Source organism: Chelonia mydas, chromosome 15 (genome assembly GCF_015237465.2).
Source record: "Chelonia mydas isolate rCheMyd1 chromosome 15, rCheMyd1.pri.v2, whole genome shotgun sequence".
Taxonomy (NCBI): domain Eukaryota; kingdom Metazoa; phylum Chordata; order Testudines; family Cheloniidae; genus Chelonia; species Chelonia mydas.
The window spans coordinates 1,132,495-1,156,129 of NC_057856.1; the positions used below are offsets into that span (position 1 = coordinate 1,132,495).

Consider the following 23,635-nt stretch of genomic DNA (forward strand, 5'->3'; position numbering starts at 1 on the left):
ATGCCATCATGTGCCAGCAATGCCCCTCTGCCATGTACGTTGGTCAGACTGGACAGTCTCTACATAAAAGAATAAATGGACACAAATCAGACATCACAAATTATAACATTCAGAAACCAGTTGGAGAACACTTCAATCTCTTTGGTCACTCAATTACAGACCTAAAAGTTGCAATTCAACAAAAAACTTCAAAAACAGACTCCAATGAGAGACTGCTGAATTGGAATTAATTTGCAAACTGGATACAATTAACTTAGGCTTGAATAGAGACTGGGAGTGGATGGGTCATTACACAAAGTAAAACTATTTCCCCCTGTTTATTTCCCCCACTGTTCCTCAGACGTTCTTGTCAACTGCTGGAAATGGCCCACCTTGATTATCACTACAAAAGGTCCCCCGCTCTCCTGCTGGTAATAGCTCACCTTACCTGATCACTCTTGTTACATTGTGTATGGTAACGCCCATTGTTTCATGTTCTCTATGTATATAAATCTCCCCACTGTATGCATCCGATGAAGTGAGCTGTAGCTCACAAAAGCTTATGTTCAAATAAATTTTGAAGTCTAAGGTGCCACAAGTACTCCTTTTCTTTTTACAGGTAGGAAAACAATTGTAGGCTCACGAAGAAGAGTATCCGCGCTAGCAGGAAAGGTTTTGATACTGTACAAACTGATGCAATAGAAGAAAGTTGTTCTTTCCCACAAGAATCTTAAGTTTTTAGGCTAGATGGCTTCATTCATATTTTCTGTTGGCAACAGCTTGGCTATATATTCTCCACAGGAAGCAGTGTTTTATGTAAGTGGTGACTGAAATATTGCTCGCTCTGTGAAGCGTCACCAGATCATAACTACAGACTTTGTCAGTTAAGGAAGCTGAGTAGTTCATATGAAACATAAAAGCATATTGAAACCAGGAAATTTGAAAACTCTCAGGCTGGCAATACATAAGAATGGCTATACTGATTCAGATCAATGGTCCATCTAGCCCACTATCCTGTCTTCCAACAGTGGTCAATACCAGGTGCTTCAGAGGGAGTGAACAGAACAGGTAATCATCAAGTGATCCATCCCGTCACCCATTCCCAGCTTCTGGAAAACTATGGCTAGGAACAATTCAGAGCATGGTTTTACATCCCTGCCCATCCTGGCTAATAGCCATTGATGGACCTATCCTCCATGAGCTTATCTAGTTCTTTTTTGAACCCTGTTACAGTCTTCGTCTTCACAACATCCTCTGGCAAAGAGTTCCAGAGATTGACTGTGTGTTGTGTGAAGAAATGCTTCCTGTTTGTTTTAACCTGCTGCCTATTAATTTCATTTGGTGACCCCTAGTTCTTGTGTTATGAGGAGTAAATAACACTTCCTTATTTATTCTCCACACCAGTCATGATTTTTTAGACCTCAATCATATCCCCCCCCACTTAGTCATCTCTTTTCCAAGATGAGAAGTCCCAGCCTTTTTAATCTCTCCTCATATGGAAGCCATTCCATACCCCTAGTCATTTTTGTTGCCCTTTTCTGTACCTTTTCCAATTCCAGTATATCTTTTTTGAAATGGGATGACCACATCTGCATGCAGTATTCAAAATGTGGGTGTATCATGGATTTATATAGCAGCAATATGATATTTTCTGTCTCATTATCTATCCCTTTCTTAATGACTCCAAACAGTCTGTTTGCTTTTTTGACTGCCTCTGCACATTGAGTAGATGTTTTCAGAGAACTTTCCACAGTAACTCCAAGATCTCTTTCTTGAGTGGTAACAGCTAATCTAGACCCCATTGTTTTATATGTACAGTTGGGATTATGTTTTCCAGGGTGAATTACTTCGCATTTATCAACATTGAATGTCATCTGCCATTTTGTTGCCAGGTCACAGAGTTTAGTGAGATCCTTTTGTATCTCTTTGCAATCTGCTTGGGACTTAACTATCTTGAGTAGTTTTATATCATCTGCAAGTTTTGCCACCTCAGTATTTACCCTTTTTTCCAGATAATTTATGAATGTTGAATAGGACTGGTCCCAGAACAGACCCCTGGGGAACACCACTATTTACCTCTCTCCATTTTGAGAGAGGACCATTAATACCTACCCTTTGTTTCCTATCTTTTAACCAGTTATCAATCCATGAGAGCACCTTCCCTCTTATCCCATTGTAGCTTACTTTGCTTAAGAGCCTTTGGTGAGGGACCTTGTCAAAGGCTTTCTGAAAATCAGAGTACAGTACATCTACTGGATCCCCTTGCTTGGACTGAAAAGAATTCTAGTAGATTGGTGAGGCATGATTTCCGTTTACAAAAACCATGTTGATTCTTCCCCAACAAATCATGTTCATCTAGGTGTCTAATAATTCTGTTTTTACTATAGTTTTAACCAGTTTGCCCAGTACTGAAGTCAGGCTTACCGGCCTATAATTGCCAGAATTGCCTCGGGAGCCCTTTTTAAAAATTAGCTATCCTCCAGTCATCTGGTACAGAAGCTGATTTAAATGATAGGTTACAGACTACACTTAGTAGTCCTGCAATTTCATATTTGAGTTCCTTCAGAACTCTTGGTGAATACCATCTGGTCCTGGTGACTTATTACTGTTTAGTTTATCAGTTTGTTCCAAAAGCTCTTTTAATGACACCTCAATTTGTGAGAGTTCCTCAGATTAGTCACCTAAAAAGACTGGCTCAGGTTTGGGAAATCTCCCTCACATCCTCAGCCGTGAAGACCAATGCAAAGAATTCATTAAGATTCTGTGCAATGGCTATATCTTCCTTGAATGCTCCTTTAGCATCTCAATCATCCAGTGGCCCCACTGGTTGTTTAGCAGGCTTTCTGCTTCTGATTTACTTAATTTTATTGTTACTTTTTGAATCTTTGGCTAGCTGAATTCTTTTTTGGCCTTCCTAATTATATTTTTACACTTCATTTGCCAGAATGAATTCATTTTATGCGCCTTCCAATGTTCCTCAATAGGATTTAACTTCCACTTTTTAAAGGATGCCTTTTTGCCTCTCACTGCTTCTTTTACCTTTTTGTTTAGCCATGGTGGTACTTTTTCGGTCCTCTTACTATATTTTTTAATTTGGGGTATACATTTAAGTTGAGCCTCTATTGTGGGATCTTTAAAAAGTTTCCATGCAGCTTGCAGGGATTTCACTTTTGGCACTGTACCTTTTAATTTCTGTTTACATAACTTCCTCATTTTTGTTTAGTTCCCCTTTCTGAAATTAAATGCTACATGGTTGGGCTGCTGTGGTGTTTTCCCCTGTACAGGGATGTTACATTTTATTATGTTACGGTCACTATTACCAAGCTATATTCACCAGACCCTGTGCTCCTTTTAGGAGTAAATTAAGCATTGCCTCTTCTTGTGCGTTCTAGGACTAGCTGCTCCAAAAAGCAGTCATTTAAAGTTGCTTGACACCTTATCTCTGCATCCCATCCTGAGGTGGGATATACCCAGTCAATATGGGGCTAGTTGAAGTCCCCCATTATTATTATTATTAAGTTTTTTATTTTTATAGTTTCTCTAATCTCCCTGAGCATTTCACAGTCATTATCACCATACAGGTCAGGTGGTTGGTAGTCTATCCCTTCTGCTATATTCTTATTAGAACATGGAATTACTATCTATGGAGATTCTGTGGTACAGTGTGGTTCATTTAAGGTTTTTACTTCATTTGATTCTATGCTTTCTTTCACATAGTGCAACTCCTCCACCAGTATGACCTATTTTTGCCTTCGGATATATTTTGTACCCTGGTATTACTGTGTCCTACTGATTATCCTCATTCCACCAAGTTTCTGTGATGCCTGTTATATCAAATATCCTCATTTAATACAAGGCACTCAAGTTCACCCAACTTAGTATTTAGACTTCTAGGATTTGTATACAAGCACTTAAAAAAATAGTCACTTTTTAAGCTGTCTGCCATTATGTGATGTAATTGAATGAGACTTTCATTTAACTTTCTCATCAGATCCTACCTGTATTTTATCATCTTCCATTCTCTCTTCCTTAGTTGGATACAGAGAATCTCCATTAATAGATCGTCCCCTAAGGGAAGTTTCATTAATAAAGAATACATCATTAATAAATCAGGGACAGATGTTTCCTTAAATGTTTGTTGCCACGATAAATACCTTTTGTGGCACCATTTGTTCAGAGATCCCAAACGAGTCAAACTGTTCCATATATATATAGATAGATGTGTCAGGATCTCTTGAACCATTACTGAAATGCAGTCACCTCTGAGGCTGTATTTAAAAACAGCAATATGGTAGGCACTTACTGTGTGACCAACCAAATGAACATTCACTCCAGGAGAAAAATGGAATATTTAACAGTATTGCACTGCACACAGTTTCTAACCAACAGTAGCCAACATTTCAAGTAGCTGTGTGAAGTAGAGTCTGCATCAGGTTCTGTAGATGGGACCTATATCACAATATAATATATGAGCTGTTTTCAAGATAGGCATTACCATGGGTAGTTTGTCATATGACAGTGCCGAAGGGTGAGGAACTTCATGGCAAGATCCTATCCAGTACAGGAAAGGTGGTATGTTTAAGAAACACTAACTTGAAGGTCATTTATATCTTTTTCTCTTTTCCTCATCCTATTTCTTAGTATTATTTTGGGTTGAGAAGTGATCATCTTTCTACAAAGATGAGAAAGGAAAAAGGAAGTAGTATTACAAATATACTACAGAATTTGTAGTATGAGGTCTAGTCTATATTCAGAGTTGTACCAGTTTAGTTGCAGGTGTGATTTTAAACTGATTGTTAAACTAATGCTAAATCCTGTGTGGACACTCTTAATTTGATTTAAGCCAGACTATATTAAATTTATATTAACCCAGTTTCTCAGAACCATGGAGGAGATACTTAGGAAGATACTGATTATTTTCACCATGTCAACACTTTCAGAGAAAACAGAAAATTTTAAGGCTAAAGATTTCATTTAAGAGGGAGAATAGAGAATCACCAATTTTATATCACGTTGATGAGTTTAAAAACAAGAATCAACCAAAATAAAAATGTTTCCATTCTCCAATCGAGGCTCCTGCCACTAAAGTTACTGAAGTTTTATTAAAAGAAAATGAGTACTTGTGGCACCTTAGAGACCAACTCTAAGGTGCCACAAGTACTCCTTTTCTTTTTGCAGATACAGACTAACACAGCTGCTAGTATGAAACCTGTAGTTTTATTGGTTGCTCTAAAGGACAATTACCAGTCTGCACCTTGGGCCTGTGGCAGGACTTTTAAAATACTGATGGGTGCATCTAGCTAAAAAATTCTCATCTGTTATCCAGTCAGTCCTTCTGCATGTGAAAGCTTTCTCAAGGCCACTTTCTCAAGACAGCTGATAATTATATCTGACCTCTGTGCTGAAGCAGCGTCCCACATATTGAGTGATATGATCACTGCTCCAAAAAAGAAAGTTAGAAAAGTTAAAGTTCAGGGCTAAGAGATAAATGTGATGGAGACTGCCAACCGGTTTGATTTCATTTACTAGTTTTCCACCTGCTGGATTAGAAAAGGCCAAAATTGTAATGTCTGTCATAATAAGAAATCTGCAAAACTACAAGGTTGCTGGGCTTTACTTTATATGTCAGAATTGATCCCGTTCTGCTCTCTGTATTGGTAATAAGGACTTTATAACTTATTTCTTCTCTTCACATGAAATACAACAAACTCAGAGGGTTAGTGCAAATCAAGTTCTATTGAAAGTGATGCTGGAGTCTTTACCTCTCTGTAGCAGATTGCTGACTCACCGCCACAGCATCTCCTTCTGGTCAGTCCGGGAATTAGCTCAATTCCAGCCTCAGAGCACCCTCTACTGGCCTGTGTCTCACCTGCCTCAGGCCCCATGTCCCTCCCGGTCCCTGGTGCCCCTTACCCTGAGGTGCTGCTCACAGCAGTGCCCCCACACTCTGGGTCTCCCTTCCCAGGGGAACCCCCTCCCCCTATGCCCACCTTGCCTGAGTGGCTACTGCCAGTCATTCTCTAGCCCCCTTTCCCTGGGGCAAACTGCAGTCTGTAATGGCCACTCATCATTGGCAAGGGGGTTGGACCAGCTGCCTCTGCCTATCCCCAGGCTGTAGCCCCAGTACCTGCTTAGGTCTTTAACAAGGCCTCAGCCTGGGGAGTTGCCAGGCTGGAGCTCCCAAGCTGCCCCTGGCCCCTGCCCCTGCCCCTGCCCCTGCCCCTGCCCCTGCCCCTGCCCCTGCCCCTGCCCCTGCCCCTCAGGGAGCTAGGTCCTTCACACTCCCAGGCTGGAGTGAGACTGACCCAACTCTTCCCTTAGCCCTTATACTGCCCAGCCCCGTCCTGATTGGCTGCCTCAAGCCTGCTCCTGATTGGCTCCCCAGGGCAGCCCTTTCCCAGGGCTGTTTTTAACCCCTTCTAAACCAGAGTGGGGTGACTGCCCTGCTACACTCTCCAAGATGGAACCTAGGTAAAGTTTCCTTTTCGTTCATTTGGAAATGATAGGGATTCTCTGTAGCCTTCGCTTGGAGTGATGCTTGTGTGTTGTCCACCTAGCAAAATAGTCCTAGGCTTGCAGAGCTTAATGTAGTCACAGTAGGCTAGATATCATCAGTCTTCTCCCAAAACCAATACATTTTTGGGAGGGGGAATATCCTAAATTTTTTTTTTTAAATAACTGCTTGTTAGTTATATGTTGATTTCTTTTTCTTTTAGTTATGACAGTAAGTATCTCCATAAGTTCTCCAGTTGAGAATCAGTTGTAGCTAATTATACACTTCCATTGTACGTATTTAGAAAAGAGGCTTAGAGGAAAATTAGGTGAATTTGCTGAATGTTAGTATTAATGAAAATGTAGTGAAAGGTGGACAGACATTTTGCATTTGCCTCCTCCAGTACATCTCAATGATGGCTTGGTATCCTTGTTATTCTAGGGCAGGGGTGGGCAAACTACGGCCTGCAGGCCAGATCCGGCCCCTCAGGGCTTTGGATCCGGCCCACTTGATTGCCACCCCTGCGGTGCCACGCCGTTCCAGGAAGCGGCCACACCACATCCCTGCAGCCTCTGGGGTGGCAGAGAGCTCCACATGCTGCTCTTGCCTGTGGGTACCTCCCCCAAAGCTCCCGTTGGCCAGGAACAGGTTACTGTGGCCAATGGGAGCTTTGGGGGAGGTACCCACAGGCAAGGGAAACGTGGAGCCCTGTGCCCCCATCCCCTCCCCCAGCTGCTGCGCAGGGACGTGGTGCTGGCTGCTTCCTGGAGTGGTGTGGTGCAGGGCCAGGGCCGGGGCAGGCATGCAGGGAGCCTGCCCTGGCCCCGGTGTGCCGCTGCCACCCCAGAGCCGCTCTAGGTAAGCGGCGCCGGGCCGGAGCCTGAACCCCTCCTGTACCCCGCACCCCAACTCCCTGCCCTGAGCCCCCGCCACATCCCACACCCCTCCTGCACCCCAACCCCCTGCCCGAGCCCCGTCCTGCACCTCAACCTCCTGACCTGAGCCCCCTCCTGCACTCCACACCCCTCCTGCACCCTAACCCCCTTCCGTGAGCCCCCTCATACACCCTGCACCCCTCCTCTGCCCCAACCCCTTGCCCTGAGCCCCTTCCTGCACACCGCACCCCCTCCCACACCCTGCACTCCACCCCCAACCCCCTGCCCCAGCCCTGCAATCAATTTCCCCACCCAGATGTGGCCCTCGGCCCAAAAAGTTTGCCCACCCCTGTTCTAGGGCCTGATCCCTGAAGTCAGTGGAAAAACTCCCATGAATTTCAGGAGCTTTGGATCAGTCCCCTAGTACTATAACTTTCTTGATCAGAGTCTGTGTGATGCCAAGTTTTGTAGTGTTGACAAATGATTAGTAGGGACTAGATTGAATACACAAAACTTGTTTCAATTTTGTGACCTATAAAAGAGTAATTGCCATATCAAAAGACCATTGGTTCATCTAGTCATATATGCTGCTCCAGTTCTGGCTTATATCTAATGTTTCAGAGATAGTCAATAAAATGCCATTCTTCTTTGAGCGCTGTCCCTGTAGGTGCTCCACTCCAGGTGACGGTGCTTCCCAGCGCTGGTGATCGGAGATCTTCGGTAGCAGTGCCTGGTCGGGACGCACTCGTTCAGCTGCTGTCTCATGATCTCGGTAGAGTCAGCCTGAGCGCGCACGTCCCGCACCCCTCTCAGTTCCTTCTCAGCCGTCCTCGGCTGAAGATGGGACTCAGGGCAGTGCTGTTCCTTTTCCCTGGTCTCTGAAGGAAACAAGTATAAAGACATAGAAATAGTTAGTAACATCTCAGTTATTTCCCTTCCTTTAGAATAGTTACTTAGTTTAAAAAACGAAACAAAAAAAACCCTTCCTTTTCCTCAAGTTTGTCTCCCGTTGAGACACTCTCCCCTGGCATTCCTAGTGCAATAATGCCAGGGTCTTCAGGATTCAAAAAATGTGCTTCCTATCAAGACTCTATACCAAGGTCCGACGGACACTCACATTGTGTGAAGTCCTCAGCGAGACACACGTCCCTGCCAAGTGTGTCCATTGTACCATCCTCAAAACCAGGGCTCATCATGACAGGGACCTATGGCCGAAAATGCTCCTGATGGAGAAATCCCTACAGCCATCTGTGGAGACGGGCAATAGCAAACGCTCTCCCTCACGCTCCCCGGCCAGGTCGGAACCAATTGGGAGCACGGCTTCACCCTCCCAGGCGAAGAGGCAGGAAGCCCAAGTGTCTCCGTGCAGAGACTTTCAAAAGGTAAAGGGTCTCCTGCGAGATCCTTACCCTCATTGCTGACAGTGCCAAAGGCAGGTGCCTCCGACCGTCCCAGCACCTCAGCCACAGCTCCCGTGGAGCGCAGAGGCAGGGACCTGACTTCCTGTATCGGGAAGGTCTCCTCGGCACCAGTCCCCTCGGCACCAAAAATAGACCCAGTTCCAACAGCGCGTTCTGCCCCGGTGCCCACAAAAATGTTGGCACCAAGCCCGCCTGCCAATCCAGCAGCAGCAGTGGACCTCCCGCAGGGCCCTACAAACGGCCCACAGCACTGGGGAAAGCTAAACAGAAGTCCGTGCGCACTTCTGAGCACAGATCATGCTCAGCAGGATCACAGCCCAGGGAGCAGCAGCAGCAATTCTTAAGTCAGGATGACCTCAGCCTGACTCTCCGCTCCTTGATACAGTGCTCACTCTTTGACCAGCCGCTCTCCCCACCTAACCTGGCTACCTTCAATGACAGGGAGCCTGATATGCAGCAGCAGGCGGAGTTCTCCCCACTTGCCTCTCCTCCTCCACCAGAACCTTTTGCACCTCAGGTCACGGCTCACAACCACCAGCCTCAGTTTCCCTACTTTGCTCCCCTCTCCCGTGGGTGGCACCTAACTTCTCTTATCCCATGCCTTGGCCTCAGTGGCACCCTTGGCCAGCTCCTACTGCCACTCGCCCTCATGCTTCTTCCACCAGACCACAAGCTCCTTCTGCACCTCTATCTCCAGCTCTGTCTACTTCTAGAGCGCCTGAACACCCCCACCCCCCACCCCAAGAGGTGGGCTGTGGACCATACCCTGATTCACCGACTCCTAACTCTCCATCAGCTCCAGACAGAGCCTTCATGCCTCTGCCTCCACAGAATGTGGACGACTTTAAACAATTCCAGGAACTTTTCAAGAGGGTGGCACTCAGCCAGGACATCCCCTTAGAGGAGGTCCAGGAGACACAACACAGACTCTTCAAAATCCTCCAACCCTCTGTGCCCTCAAAGATCGTGCTCCCCATAAATGAAGCCCTCATAGAACCAGCTGACACCCTCTGGCAGACCCCAGCCTCTATCCTACCAACTTGCAAAAAGGCTGAACGTGAATATTATGTTCCTGCTAAGGATGTAGACTTCTTATTCTCCCATCCACAACCGAATTCTCTTGTAGTGGATTCAGTGACACACTGGATGAAACAGCCGCACTGTCGGCCCACCGCGCAAGAGAAGGACCTCAAACGCCTTGACCTCTTGGGCCGCAAGGTTTATACCTCCTTCACTCTGCAATTCAGAATTGCAAACTATTCCACCCTACTTGCAAGCTACGACTTCGACAATTTCAATAAACTCTTTGATTTTATCTCCCATATCCCGGAGGACAGGAGAGCAGAATTTAAGTCAGTCCTTGTCGAGGGCTAGTTGGTCTCCAGAACAGCCCTACAAGCATCTTTACGCATGGCGGACACAGCAGCCCACACGACCGCAACTGCAGTGGTTATGCACAGATCTTCCTGGCTGTCTGCATCCAGTATCCCCAAAGACCTGCAGACCAAAGTGGAAGACGTCCCCTTTGATAAAGATGAGCTTTTTTCCAAAAAAAAAAAAAAAAAAAGAAAGAAACACGACTAAGTCTTTCACACTATGAAAGACTCTAGAGCAACCCTGCTTACCCTGGGCATCTTCCCATCCCTTCCCAGGAGACAACGGCATAAACCTTATCAGAGGCCACTCACACAACGATGTCACTGGCCCCGCCCAGACCATACGATATAGCCAGGAATCGCGCTAGACCTCGTAGACACAGACAAAACCAAGCGCAACCAGCTACCTCCCATCCACTGGGAAACAAACAATAATTCTGAAGTGTTGGTCAAGGGTCTGCGCGACCACGCCTTGACTCCACCACCTATTTGCCCATTTGGCTACCGCCTCCAGGCTTTCCACCATGCCTGGCAGCAGATCACACAGGACCATTGGGTCCTGGATATAGTTCAGTCCGGTTACTCCATCCCTTTTATATCCTACTCTCTTACCATTCCCCCTTCCCTGTCCCTCTTCAGAGACCCCACTCATGAGCACCTACTTCGCTTAGAAGTGGCTCATCTTCTACAGCTAGGTGCAGTGGAGCCTGTGCTGACACAACATCGAGGAAGCGGGTTCTACTCCCATTACTTTCTGACCCAGAAGAAGAGTGGGGCATGGAGGCCTATACTAGACCTATTCTGACTGAACAAATTCGTACGTGTACAGAAATTCAAGATGGTCACACTGGGCACAATAATACCCGCGCTGGAACACAGCCTGGGTCACAGCCCTCGACCTACAGGACGCCTATTTTCACATATCCATTCATCCAACCCACAGCCGCTTCCTGCGATTCTCGCTCAGACATGAACATTTTCAATACAGGGTACTCCCTTTCAGACTTTCCACAGAACCAAGAGTATTCTCCAAGACCCTAGCCGTAGTCGTAGCCCACCTCTGCAGACACGGGATCATACTCTTCCCCTATCTAGACGATTGCCTCATCAAAGGCAACTCATACGACGAGACACTACGAGCTACCCATTTCGCCATCTCCCTCTTCCACAGCTTAGATCTGCAAACAAACTTCCAAAAATCCACCCTGACACCTACATAGCAGATTGAATTCATCGGAGCTCACCTGGACTCAATCAGAACCAGAGGCTCACAGCCACACCACAGATTCCTCGCTATTACACATCTCATACTCACGCTCTCTGTTCGTCCCAAGATACAGGCAAGAATTTGCCTACAGCTCATTGGCCACATGGCAGCCACCACCTTCGTGGTCAAGTACGCCAGGCTGCACATGAGATGTCTTCAAGGTTGGCTCAACTCAAACTTCAGACCCAGCAGACACAGCTTCTGCATGATGCTAACTCCTCCAGCGAATGTAATAGCTTCTCTACAATGGTGGACAAGACCAGAGAACCTCTACATGGGCGTTCCCTTCCAGCAACGCTCCCTGGCACTCATGCTCACCACGGACGCTTCCCTGATCGGTTGGGGAGTGCACCTGGGGAGACCCATGGCACAGGGCCGTTGGTCCCTGCCAGAGATGCATCTGCACCTAAAGCTCCTAGAGCTCAGAGCAGTGAGACAAGCCTGCCTTCACTTTCTCCCCCTCATAAAGAACAAATCTACCCGGGTCCTGACGGACAATATAGCATGTATGTTTTAAATCAACAGATGCGGGGAGCACGATCGCACTCCCTATGCGTAGAGGCCATCTGGCTATGGAATTGGTGCATACAACACCACATAGAAATTACCGCTTCATACCTACCTGGATGTCACAACACTACCGCTGACACACTCGGCAGACACTTTTCCAAAAAAAAAAAACCGAATGGGAATTATATCCCATGATACTACAACTGCTCTTCTGTTGGGGGAGGGATAGCTCAGTGGTTTGAGTATTAGCCTGCTAAACCCAGGGTTGTGAGTTCAATCCCTGAGGGGGCCATTTAGGGATCTGGGGCAAAAATTGGGGATTGGTTCCCCTTTGAGCAGGGGGTTGGACTAGATGACCACCTGAGGTCCTTTCCAACCCTGATATTCTATGATTATCCCACTGGGGCACCCTATCAATAGACCTCTTTGCTACAACCCAGAATCGCAAATGCCACCTATTTTGCTCCAGAGCGGGATTTGGGACTGCATCCCTAGGAGATGCGTTCCTCATCCTGTGGAACAACTCTCTCATGTACGCCTTTCCACCAATCCTTCTGATACACAGGGCTCTACACAAGAGCAGAGATGACAAGGCCCGGGACAGACTTATTGCCCCAGCTTGGCTGAGACAGACATGGCATCCTTACCTGCTCTGCATGTCCATCCGTCTTCCACGGACTCTCCCCAACAGACCAGATCTGCTTTCTCAGGACAATGGCCAGCTTCTTCACCCACAGCTCCAGAAACTCCATCTGACGGCTTGGTTCCTTCATGGTTCCAGACCCACGAACTAGCCTGTTCTGAGCAAGTCCAAGTATGTCCTTCTGCATAGTGGAAAAGACTCCACTCGTAAGACTTACCTGCAGAAGTGGAAACGCTTCTCCATGTGGTGCTCCCAAAAATACTTGACACCCCATACCGTGACCCTCCCTAACGTTCTAGACCACCTTTTGAAACTAAAACAGGATGGGCTATCGCTCAGCTCCGTCAGAGTACACCTCACAGCCCTCACCACCTTCCATGATTTGCTGGATGGATATTCACTCTTTCTCCACTCTACTATAAAATGTTTTCTCACAGGCCTGCAAAATCTCTACCCTGAGATTTATCCATCGACAGCTGCCTGGAATCTCAGCCTAGTTCTTCACTGTCTTATGAAACCTCCCTTTGAGCCCTTAGCTACCTCATCTCTTCTCCACATGTCTATGAAGGTAGCTTTCTTGGTTGCTATAACATCAGTAAGGAGAATAGGGGAAATAAGCACCCTGATAGCCTACCCTCCCTACACAACCTTCTGTAAAGATAGTTACCCTGCGACCCCATCCTAAATTTCTCCCTAAGATGGTGTCCACCTTCCACCTTAACCAACCAATATACTTACCTGCATTCTATCCCAAACCTCATGACACTCTGCACGAAGCAGCTCCACATACCCTCGACGTTAGACGACCAATCGCCTTTTATCTGGACAGGACTACACCATTTTGTAAGTCCCCGTGGCTATTTGTCTCCACTAGTGAGAGATCAAAGGGTGGGGCTATCTCTAAGCAACGCCTTTCCAAGTGGATCTCTGACTGCATCAGATCCTGTTACTGCATTCAGAATGCCCAACCACCCAAAGGCATCAGAACTCATTCTGTGTGAGCTATGTCAACATCCTTTGCCTTCCTCCATAATGTACCTATTCCTGATATCTGTAAGGCAGTCACGTGGACACCCTGTGGGTGCTCTACTCCCCGCCCTCCTTCCCTCTACTTTGGAGTACTATTCTGACATCACGATAGAGAAGGAACTGAGGGGCGTGCGGGACACACGTGCTCAGGCAGACTCTAACGAGACCACGAGACAGCAGCTGAGCGTGTGTTTCGTGACCAGGCACTGCTACCAAAGATCTCCGATCACCGGCACTGGGAGGCACCATCACCTGGAGTGGAGCACCCACAGGGACACACATCTCGAAGAACCTCAGTTACTGAAAGGTGAGTAACCTTCTCTTATACACCCAGCTAATTTTGTAATATTGTTGTACAGGGAGAAGTTTTCTTCCTGATCCTGTCTAATATTTAGCTTATAACTTGACACATAAAAGAGATATCATTATGTATTTTTTTTTATCGTAGTGTAACTGTAGATGTTAGGCTTTGGCTCTCATACATTTTTTATTCTAACTAAGCTATTTGCCATTATATTTTAATTTGTCTTACAAGTATTTAACCAAGAAAATATAAAAATGTAGGTTTTTAGAAGTATGTAACATTAATTTTCATTTTTACAGGTGTATAACTATTTCTTCAAGTATCAATGTGTTCTGAATTGTGTAACAGATGTGTAATATGTATGGCACTTAATTTTCAATTTTCTCCTTTTGTTAATAGATCCTTTGTCCCATGATGTAGTGATACAATAATTGAAAGTGTTTGATCATGAATAGACTTTTAGAATTGTTCTATCTAGTGATGGTCAGGCATTCATTGGATTTAATATATTTTGTAGACCTAGAAGTCTCTACAAATTCTCTACAAATCATCTTCTTCTGCACCTTGTATGAAAAGGAAGGGGACTTGTTAATATACTGATACCTTTTAGCTACATCAACCTTTCTGGCTCTGATTCACTTTTTTATTCTCTTGAATTTTTTTTCAACTGTATTGAGGTACTTTTTCAAAAGGCGCTATACAAAAATATATTGTAAACATTCCAGTTGCCATAATGTATTGATTTAGGAATTTCTATGGCCCTCATGGCCCTCATTACAGTAATATCTAAGAATCTGACAATTGTTAGTGAACTTTAACCTCAGAACACCACTGTGAGGAAGGGATGCGAAACTGAGGCTCAGGGTAAATTAAGTGACTTGTCCCAAGGTCATACAGGAAAGGCTGAATTGGGAATTGAGCCAAGGTCTCTTGAGTTCCAGGTTAGTGCCCTACTGCCCTATCCATTAGACCAGGGGTTCTCAAACTTCATTGCACCGTGACCCCCTTCTGACAACAAAAATTACTACATGACCACAGGAGTGGGTACTGAAACCTGATCCCACCGGCGCCCCACAGCCCTGGATGGGGGGACTAAAGTCAAAGTCCAAGGGGCTTCAGCCCTGGGAGAGGGGCCTGTAACCTGAGTCCCTCCACCCAGGGCTGAAACCCTCAGGCTTTGGGTTCAGCCCCAGGTGGTGGGGCTTGGGCTTTAGCCCCCATGGTGGTGGGGCTCAGGCTTCGACTTTGGGCCCCAGCAAGTCTAACGCCAGCCTTGGCGACCCCGTTAAAACAGAATCATGACCCACTTTGGGGTCCTGACCCACAGTTTGAGAACCACTGCATTAGACCATCTGTTCCTTCCATCTGGGAATCAGGCAGACCAGAGCTTAGTTTATTTCTCATTGATACAAAACTCTCCTGCGCTCTGGAAAGGAGACATTAATAGAACTTGTCCCTCTGTGGTAGATTGTATTCTGGACTTCATTAGAGCATACTCATCTAAATTATACTTGTTTTTCCTAATGTGTTTGAATCTGGTCTGCTATTTACACAGAAGTTTGGTGTTTCCAGTATGAACCTACAGGGACTTAGACACAATACTGTTAAAAAAAAATTAGTTATTCTTTACTGTGTGAAGAGTCAGTTACTGAGGGTCATCATGGGAAACAGTTTTACTCTTGCTTCATACGGATTTTTCAATGTGGGGGTTAAAAATGTATACAGCTTTCCTGCTGCACAGTGCCTGTTACTTTCCTGTTTCCTGAATGAGTGTAGTTGTGTGTTTCTCAACCTATTTTGGAAAGTAGAAACCTTTCCTTGTGCTTCTGATTTATTTCCTCTGTCTGCCTTTGATATCCAGGGGAGCATGTAACTTCGAGGTTTAAAAATGAAGTTGAACGGATGGGTTTCGATATGAACAATTCCTGGAGGATATCCAATATCAATGAGAAATACAAGTAAGTTGTATGAATCTCTGTAGACTGTTGCTTCACAGCCAAGTGCCCTGTCAAAACACTAATCCTCATGTAGCAGATCACTGGAATGTTTTAAAATGGAGAAGTTCTGCAATGAAAGAAAATCTGCAAAAAGGGAAAAATAAGCTTTTGCCCTTTTTGCTGATTTATGTATTTATAAAGAATGCCTTAAAGTGGGCTTTCAAGTATATATATTTTTTTAATTAGAGATATCAGGTCTTGATTTTCTGTTGTTCTTGCTGGAAGACTCCGTGGAGGACAGGAGAACTATAGGGACTATAACATTACAAGAAAGTGAAACCTGACCAAATGAGAAGGGAAATTATTCTTATTCAGACTGTTTAAAATATTTTGCTTTATTAGCAACTGTTTTCCTCAAACACCTGACAAAGACGGGGAAGAATCAATCTTCCACAAAGATTCTAACACCAGGCCTTTGAACTGAGATCTGAGAAAGTTCCACTCCAGTTCTCTAGTTTCACAGGAAGTCCTCCAACAAAACTGGGAGGCAAGACTAGATATTCTTGACATGTGTAAGATTTTTTAAAAAAAGAAAAGAGGCCTTTTTTATTTATACATCGTAAAGAAGCACAATGGGGGAAAACCATAATTTTTTCCCCTTTGGCGTTTTTAGAGTCTGAGGTGTCAATTCAGGAAAGCAGTCCTGTTCAGGAAAGCACTTATGCATGTACTTAAGTGCTTTTCTGAATAGAAATAAACTTAGGCACATGCTTACGTGCTGCCTGAATTTGGGGAAAATGCATGACTTATTTTTGTAATTACTTCCACTTCTGTTACCCTTATTGGAAGAAATATTTTCAGTTCCCTGCAATTTATCTCAAGCTGTGGAAGACATTCTTTATGGGCTCACAATTTTCCCCCTAGAAATCTGCTTAAATTTGGATGAGAAATGAAATGCAATTTTAAAACATTATGGTAAGAGTTCCCAAGTGATGGTCTGTGGACAGTGTTATCTGTGTAGAGCTGGCTGGCGCATCGTGGCTGTTTCTCCTTGTCTCCTGCTGCTTCACAGTTATACAGGCTTTTGTTACAAAGATGAGTTAGGCAGTGTCAAGGTTCCTTCCCCACTCTGAACTCTAGGGTACAGATGAGGGGACCTGCATGAAAAACCCCCTAAGCTTATTTTTGCAAGCTTAGGTTAAAACTTCCCCAAGGTACAAACTATATCACCTTTTGTCCCTGAACTTTATTGCTGCCACCACCAAGTGTCTAACAAAATATAACTGGGAAAGAGCCTGCTTGGAAACGTCTTTCCCCCCAATATCCCCCCAAGCCCTACACCCCCTTTCCTGGGGAAGGCTTGGTAAAAATCATCACCAATTTGCATAGGTGAACACAGACCCAAACCCTTGGATCTTGAGAACAAGGAAAAAGCAATCAGGATCTTAGAAGAAGAATTTTAATTGAAGAAAAAGTAAAAGAATCACCTCTGTAAAATTAGGATGGTAAATACTTTACAGGGTAATCAGATTCAAAACATAGAGAATCCCTCTAGGCTAAACCTTAAGTTACAAAAAGACACAAAACCAAGAATATACATTCCATTCAGCACAACTTATTTTATCAGCCATTTAAACAAAACAAAATCTAACGCATATCTAACTAGATTGCTTATTAGCCCTTTACAGGAGTTCTGACCTGCATTCCTGCTCTGGTCCTGGCAAAAGCAACACACAGACAGAGAGAACCCTTTGTTCCCCCCCCAGCTTTGAAAGTATCTTGTCTCCTCATTGGTCATTTTGGTCAGGTGCCAGCGAGGTTATCTTTAGCTTCTTAACCCTTTACAGGTGAAAGGGTTTTTTCCTCTGGTCAGGAGGGATTTAAAGGTGGTTAGCCTTCCCTTTCTATTTATGACAGGCAGCCTGTAAAAGCAGCTAGAGACAAAGATGTTCTGTCATTCCAGAGTTCTGATTGGTTAGAATTATAACCTTGCTGTTATAGTTCATTCTTGGAAGGTTCCTTTCAACCGCTGGTCAGATTGGGGCGGGGGGTGGGGGAGGAAGTGTTGGTATTCTCTTATACTCACTGAGATTCAGTGAGAATCCACGCATAGTAGATTGAAAAAAGAAAAGGAGGACTTGTGGCACCTTAGCGACTAACCAATTTATTTGAGCATAAGCTTTCGTGAGCTACAGCTCACTTCATCGGATGCATCCAATGAAGTGAGGCTGTAGCTCACGAAAGCTTATGCTCAAATAAATTGGTTAGTCTCTAAGGTGCCACAAGTCCTCCTTTTCTTTTTGCGAATACAGACTAACACGGCTGCTACTCTGAAACCTGTCATAGTAGATTGAGTTGATCTTCAAAATATGAGTATCCTTTTTTTGCTTGCAAGTTTGGGTTAGTGGTTAAGTAGTTACCAAAGTTGACATTTATATAAACATCATTTGTCTAAGAATTAATATCCTATAGTAATGAATGGGAACTGTTCACACCTCTCCAAGCTAATCTTACAGACACTTTGTGTAACTCTAGCACACATCACTCTTTTCACTAAATTCTGGAGCAGAAGATGGCAGCCCACAGGGAAAAGTGCCATTTTGCCAAATCACCACAAATCAGCACAATCCAGTTCCTACCTTCCAAAAGGTATTGATAGGTTGATACGTTGGTTCAGTTTTACACATATATCCTCTGCTGACCAACTCTGCCAGGCCATAATGACTCCATTCCTAGTGGCTTTGTGATATGAGCTTATAGAAGAGAGTGGAATTACTAACTCTTTGGTTTTGAAAGATGGGGAATTTCTCTTCTGTTTTGATGTGTTCCTGGCAGCTGGAGTTCAATACCATTGGGTTATAATTTTCCTAAGGAAACACTGGATCAGATCCTCAAATGGTGAAAGCAACACTGCTCCATTGATATAAGTGGAGCTATGCTGACTTACACCAGCTAAGGTTCTGGTCCACTGTATTCTTTAATGTCTGATAAAGAGGATTGTAGCAGCATATATGATTGATCAGGAGCTCACAAATAGTATGGCTTGCGAAATGAACAGCTCTTCGTTTGCTTGTACAGCCTTTTATTTTGTATTGTCAGTAGGTTATGTATCTGCTATTTGTCTGCTGCATTTAACCATTCACTTCCTCTTTCCACTCAGACTCTGTGGTAGCTACCCACAGGAGCTCATAGTTCCCGCTTGGATCACAGACAAGGAGCTGGAGAGTGTGGCAAGTTTTCGGTCCTGGAAACGTATCCCGGCTGTGGTTTACAGGTGAGACTCCAGACCAGGAGCATTCACTGTCACCAAACTGAGGACTGGCGCTTTTCAGCAAATAAAACCTTAGCTTACTTGGAACTGGGAATCTCAGCTAGTAATGAAACATGCTCAGGGTGCTAATGTACCAGGGCTCAAAATGAGTGCAAGAAACTACAATGAAAGTAATGAACATTCAGTAGATTCTGTAAATAGTAGGAAATACAAGAGTTACAGCAGTATATGGTGCCTCTAGTTTCTGAATATGCATTATCAGAAGGGTTGTAATGTTGTGTGTGCATGCATGAGAAAGCTTTGCTGTATTCTGATTCCTGTTACTCTGTAACTCTTCCAGCTATGAATTACTAATACCCTCACCATCAACTTTGTTGTTGCAGAACTCTTACATCAGACTTCAGCGTGTAACTCACCTTGTCAGTTTTTGATTCCCCCCCCCCCCCTTTTTGGTTTTTACACCCCATACAATACTGGCGACACACAAGGGCTCTGGAAAGAGATTAAGTGCTTGTGTTGACTGACACTTTCGGCTATTTGTCTCTGGTAGATCTGTGATACTTTGTAAATACTGTAAGTTTTTTTCCTTGCCAGTCTTTCCAGGAGCTTTCAGTGGAGTCCTTATGCAGCATCTATCTTGAGCAGTTGATTGTGGTAAATTAGAGATTAATTTGATTAGATATGTTACAGTCCCCTAAATCTCTGTAATGCTTCCTGTGTGTGGGGTCTTTACATTTCTACAATTACCTCCATGTTATACACTCTGTGTATATAACCCTTCCTGTTTGACTAATGTCCCTATGGGTGCTCCACTGTAGGTGTGCTTGTGTCCTGCATTGTGGATCAGAGAACTTCAGTAGCAGTGTCCATTATGCCCATAGTGTGCGCTATCTCTCCTGGTGCACGAGGCTAACCCCCCTTACTTCCTTCTCAACTGCCCTGCTAGAGATGGAGCAGTCCATTTCTGCCATTACCTTTCTTTTACATTTCTATAGCTAGTTGTCTCCCCAGTCGTAGTTGTAGTTTTTCTCATTTTACTTTCTTCTCAAACAAAACAAAAAGACTTTATTGTTCCCCCCTTTTCATCAGGGATCCTTCCGCCAATGGGGTATGCCCGGTTCACTGGGCTTCAAAAAGTGTCTCTCATGCAAGAGGTTATCCCTGTAGCAGGCAAGCACTCCTGGTGCATATGCTGCCATTGGGAAGGCCACATTCCACAGAAGTATGGTCTCTGCCAGTAACTCAGGCCCAGGTCTTGCAAGGACAGGCAGTTGAGACAGAAGATCATCTACATAGAGGCAGCCCTCCAGTCCTTCCCGGACCCATGCCAAGAGTCCCCTGGCAGACGTGACTCTTCCCCACAGCCCTCAACATCCAAGGACCTGTGGGTTGAAGAATCAGTCACTGACTCCTTTCGTAAGTCATTGAAAAAGATAGTAGAAAGTCCCAGAGTGAGCCCCAAGTCAGCCTTAAACAATCTCAAGCACGTTCGGTACCATCAGCACCAAAGACAGTCCCAGCCTGGTACCATGGCTCACAAAAATCTGGAGTGGCAGGTGTCGTTAATATGCCTAGGGACCTGAGGGTACAGGCACAGAGTCAACGGCACCAAGGACAAAGACAGGTGCCAGCACTCCACTAAGAAGACACTGCCATACACGTGGTTCCATCAGTACTGTCATCAGTGCCCCATACAGCACCGGAGCAGTTGGCGTGGGCAAGATCACCAACCCCCTCAATACCGCCAGTAGCACCGAGTCGGTTGGTGCTGCTGGAATTCTGGCTCTTGAGAGACCTCTATGTATCGACGTACTGGTGTCTCCTCTTCTCGGGACCGGGACCCTCGGCACCGAGTCATCTTCTGGCATGGGAGTCTTCCCCGCAGCCCTGCCATGCTCCTTGAGCAGACCCTCAGACAGCCCACTGGGTCTTGGAAATTATTTGCACTGGTACTCCATCCATTTTATCTCCTTACTCCCTTGACAACACTCTTCCCTCTCCCTCTACAGTGACCCTGCTCACAAGAGTTTAGTACGACAAGAAATAGATAGCGCGATAGAACCAGTACTTCTATGAAGCAAAGGTTTTTATTCTTACTATTTCCTAATACCCAAGATGAAGGGAGGTTGGAGATCCATACTAGACCTCAGAGCACTCAACAAATATGTCAAAGCACAAAAATTCAAGATGTTCACTCTAGTAACGATTATTCCACCGCTGAAAAAGGGAGACTGGTTTTTGGGCCCTCACCTTTAGGACGCTTACTTTCATATCTCAATCCTGCCGTCTCACAGACGGTTCCTCAGACTTACCCTAGAACATGACCACTGCCAGTACAGAGTACTCCCCTTCGGGCTGTCATAAGCTCCAACAGTATTCTCCAAGGTTCTCTTAGTAGTGGCAATGCACTTATACTCCCAGGGGATCATGATTTACCCCTACCTGGATGATTGTCTCCTCAGAGGCTTGCCAGTTCACCAGATCCACAGTAGACGTGGTAATGGAATTGGGCCTACCGATCAATTGCCAGTACTCAACCCTCACTCCAGTGCAGCTCCTGGAGTTCATAGGCACTGACCATGACTCATTACAAGCCAGAACCCTCCTACCTCAGCACAGATTCCTCTCTTTGACAGTACTCATAGAGACTGTTTAAAACAGCCCACAAATGTCAGCCAAACACCGCCTCAAACTTTGAGGCATATGGCCATGGGCACCGCAGTAGTACCACATGCCAGATTACACATGCGATGTCTTCACTTGTGGTTCAGCTCAGTCTACTGACCAAACAGAGACAGGCTAGACAAACCCCTAGATAAACTCCCTGTCACTACCCACCAGGGTCAAAAACTCCTTGGAGTGGTGGAAAGACCCAACAAATGTCTGCAAAGGAATTCCCTTTTTGCAAACCTCTCCGTCTCTGCTTCTTATCACCAACGCATCCCTCATAGGATCAGGTGCGTATCTAAGTGACCTTACAACACAAGGCAGGTTGTTATCCATGGAGATAGCCCTCCACATCAAATCCCTCGAACTCAGGAGGCCTGCACCCATTTCCTCCCACTGATCAAGGGATTAGACACGAGAGTCCTAACAGACAACATAGCATGTACGTACTGTATAAATCGACAAAGGGGAGCTAGATCACTCTCCCTCTGTGCAGAAGCAATGAAACTATGGAACCGGTGCATCTCCCATGACGTCATACTATCAGCAGCTTACCTTCCAGACACTCAAAACTCAATAGCGGACAGTCTCAGTTGCAAATTCCTACACGACTATGAGTGGGAGATAAACACAGCACTACTTCATGACCTATTCAGGCAATGCGGGACACCACGCACAGAACAGTTTGCCACTTACCTGAACAAAAAATGTCCGTACTACTTCTCCAGAGCAGGGATGGGGCAATGCTCCCTGGGTGATGCTCTCCTTCTCCCCAGGGCAGGGACCTTCTCTATGACTTTTTCCATTCCCCTTACTGGCAAAGGTCTTATTAAAAATAAAAAGAGAAGGAACACACATTATATTGATTGCTCCTACTTGGCTGAGACAGAACTGATACCTTTACCTGTCACAACTCACGACATGCCTGCAGATCTCTCTGCAATGCATTCCAGGCCACCTCTCACAAAATGAAGGATGCACTCTAAATCCCACCTGAGAATTCTTCGCCTCAAGGCATGACTCCATGGCTCAAACGTATAGAGAGCTCTTGCTTGAAGGAGGTACAAGAGGTATTACTATATAGTAGAAAGTCCTCAACACACCATACTTACCTACAAAAATGGTCCAGGTTTTGAAATTGGTGTACTTTCCATCAAATCTCCCCAACATCCGTCACTCTTCCGAAGATCCTAGACTATGTACTGACTAAAATATTCGGGACTATCTCTCAGTTCACTCAGGGTCCACCTGGTGACTATAGCAGCTTTTCACCGTCAAGTAGAGGGATACTCAGTGTTACCACACCCGACCACTAAACGATTCCTCAGGGGATATAATAAACATTTCCCCACAACCCCGACATCCTACCCCCTTGTGGGACCTGAACCTGGTATTGAAACACTTGATTAGACCTCCCTTCGAACCCATGGCCACCTGCTCGCTTACACACCTTTCAATAAAGATGGCCTTTCAGATATCAATCACCTCAGCAAAGACAATAGGAGAAATATCAGAGGGATAGCCATGTTAGTCTGGATCTGTAAAAGCGGCAAAGAGTCCTGTGGCACCTTATAGACTAACAGACATATTGGAGCATAAGCTTTCGTGAGTGAATACCCACTTCGTCAGATGCATGTAGTGGAAATAGGAGAAATGGCAGCTCTGATGGCACATCTCCCCTATACAATATTTTTTCGGTATGTGTAGGCCACATCCAAAATTCATCCCTAAGGTAACCTCCCCATTCCACATGAACCAATTGATTGATCTTCCCACTTTCTACCCCAAGCCTCACCATGACAACAGGGAGGCTATATTACACACACTAGATGTCAGGAGAGCGCTAGCCTTCTACCTGAATAG

General features: G+C 45.1%; 1 protein-coding gene across 9 annotated transcripts in view; it reads left to right on the forward strand.

Annotated features, from left to right (window-relative positions):
- Nucleotides 1-23,635, forward strand: part of MTMR3 (myotubularin related protein 3) — a 254,003-nt gene that overhangs the window by 180,358 nt on the left and 50,010 nt on the right. For all 9 annotated transcript variants that reach the window (XM_043529930.1, XM_043529931.1, XM_043529925.1 and 6 more), the window contains 2 exons: nucleotides 15,759-15,855; nucleotides 18,995-19,108. In XM_043529930.1, the coding sequence (XP_043385865.1) occupies nucleotides 15,759-15,855; nucleotides 18,995-19,108 (211 nt within the window). The remainder of the gene's footprint in view (nucleotides 1-15,758; nucleotides 15,856-18,994; nucleotides 19,109-23,635) is intronic.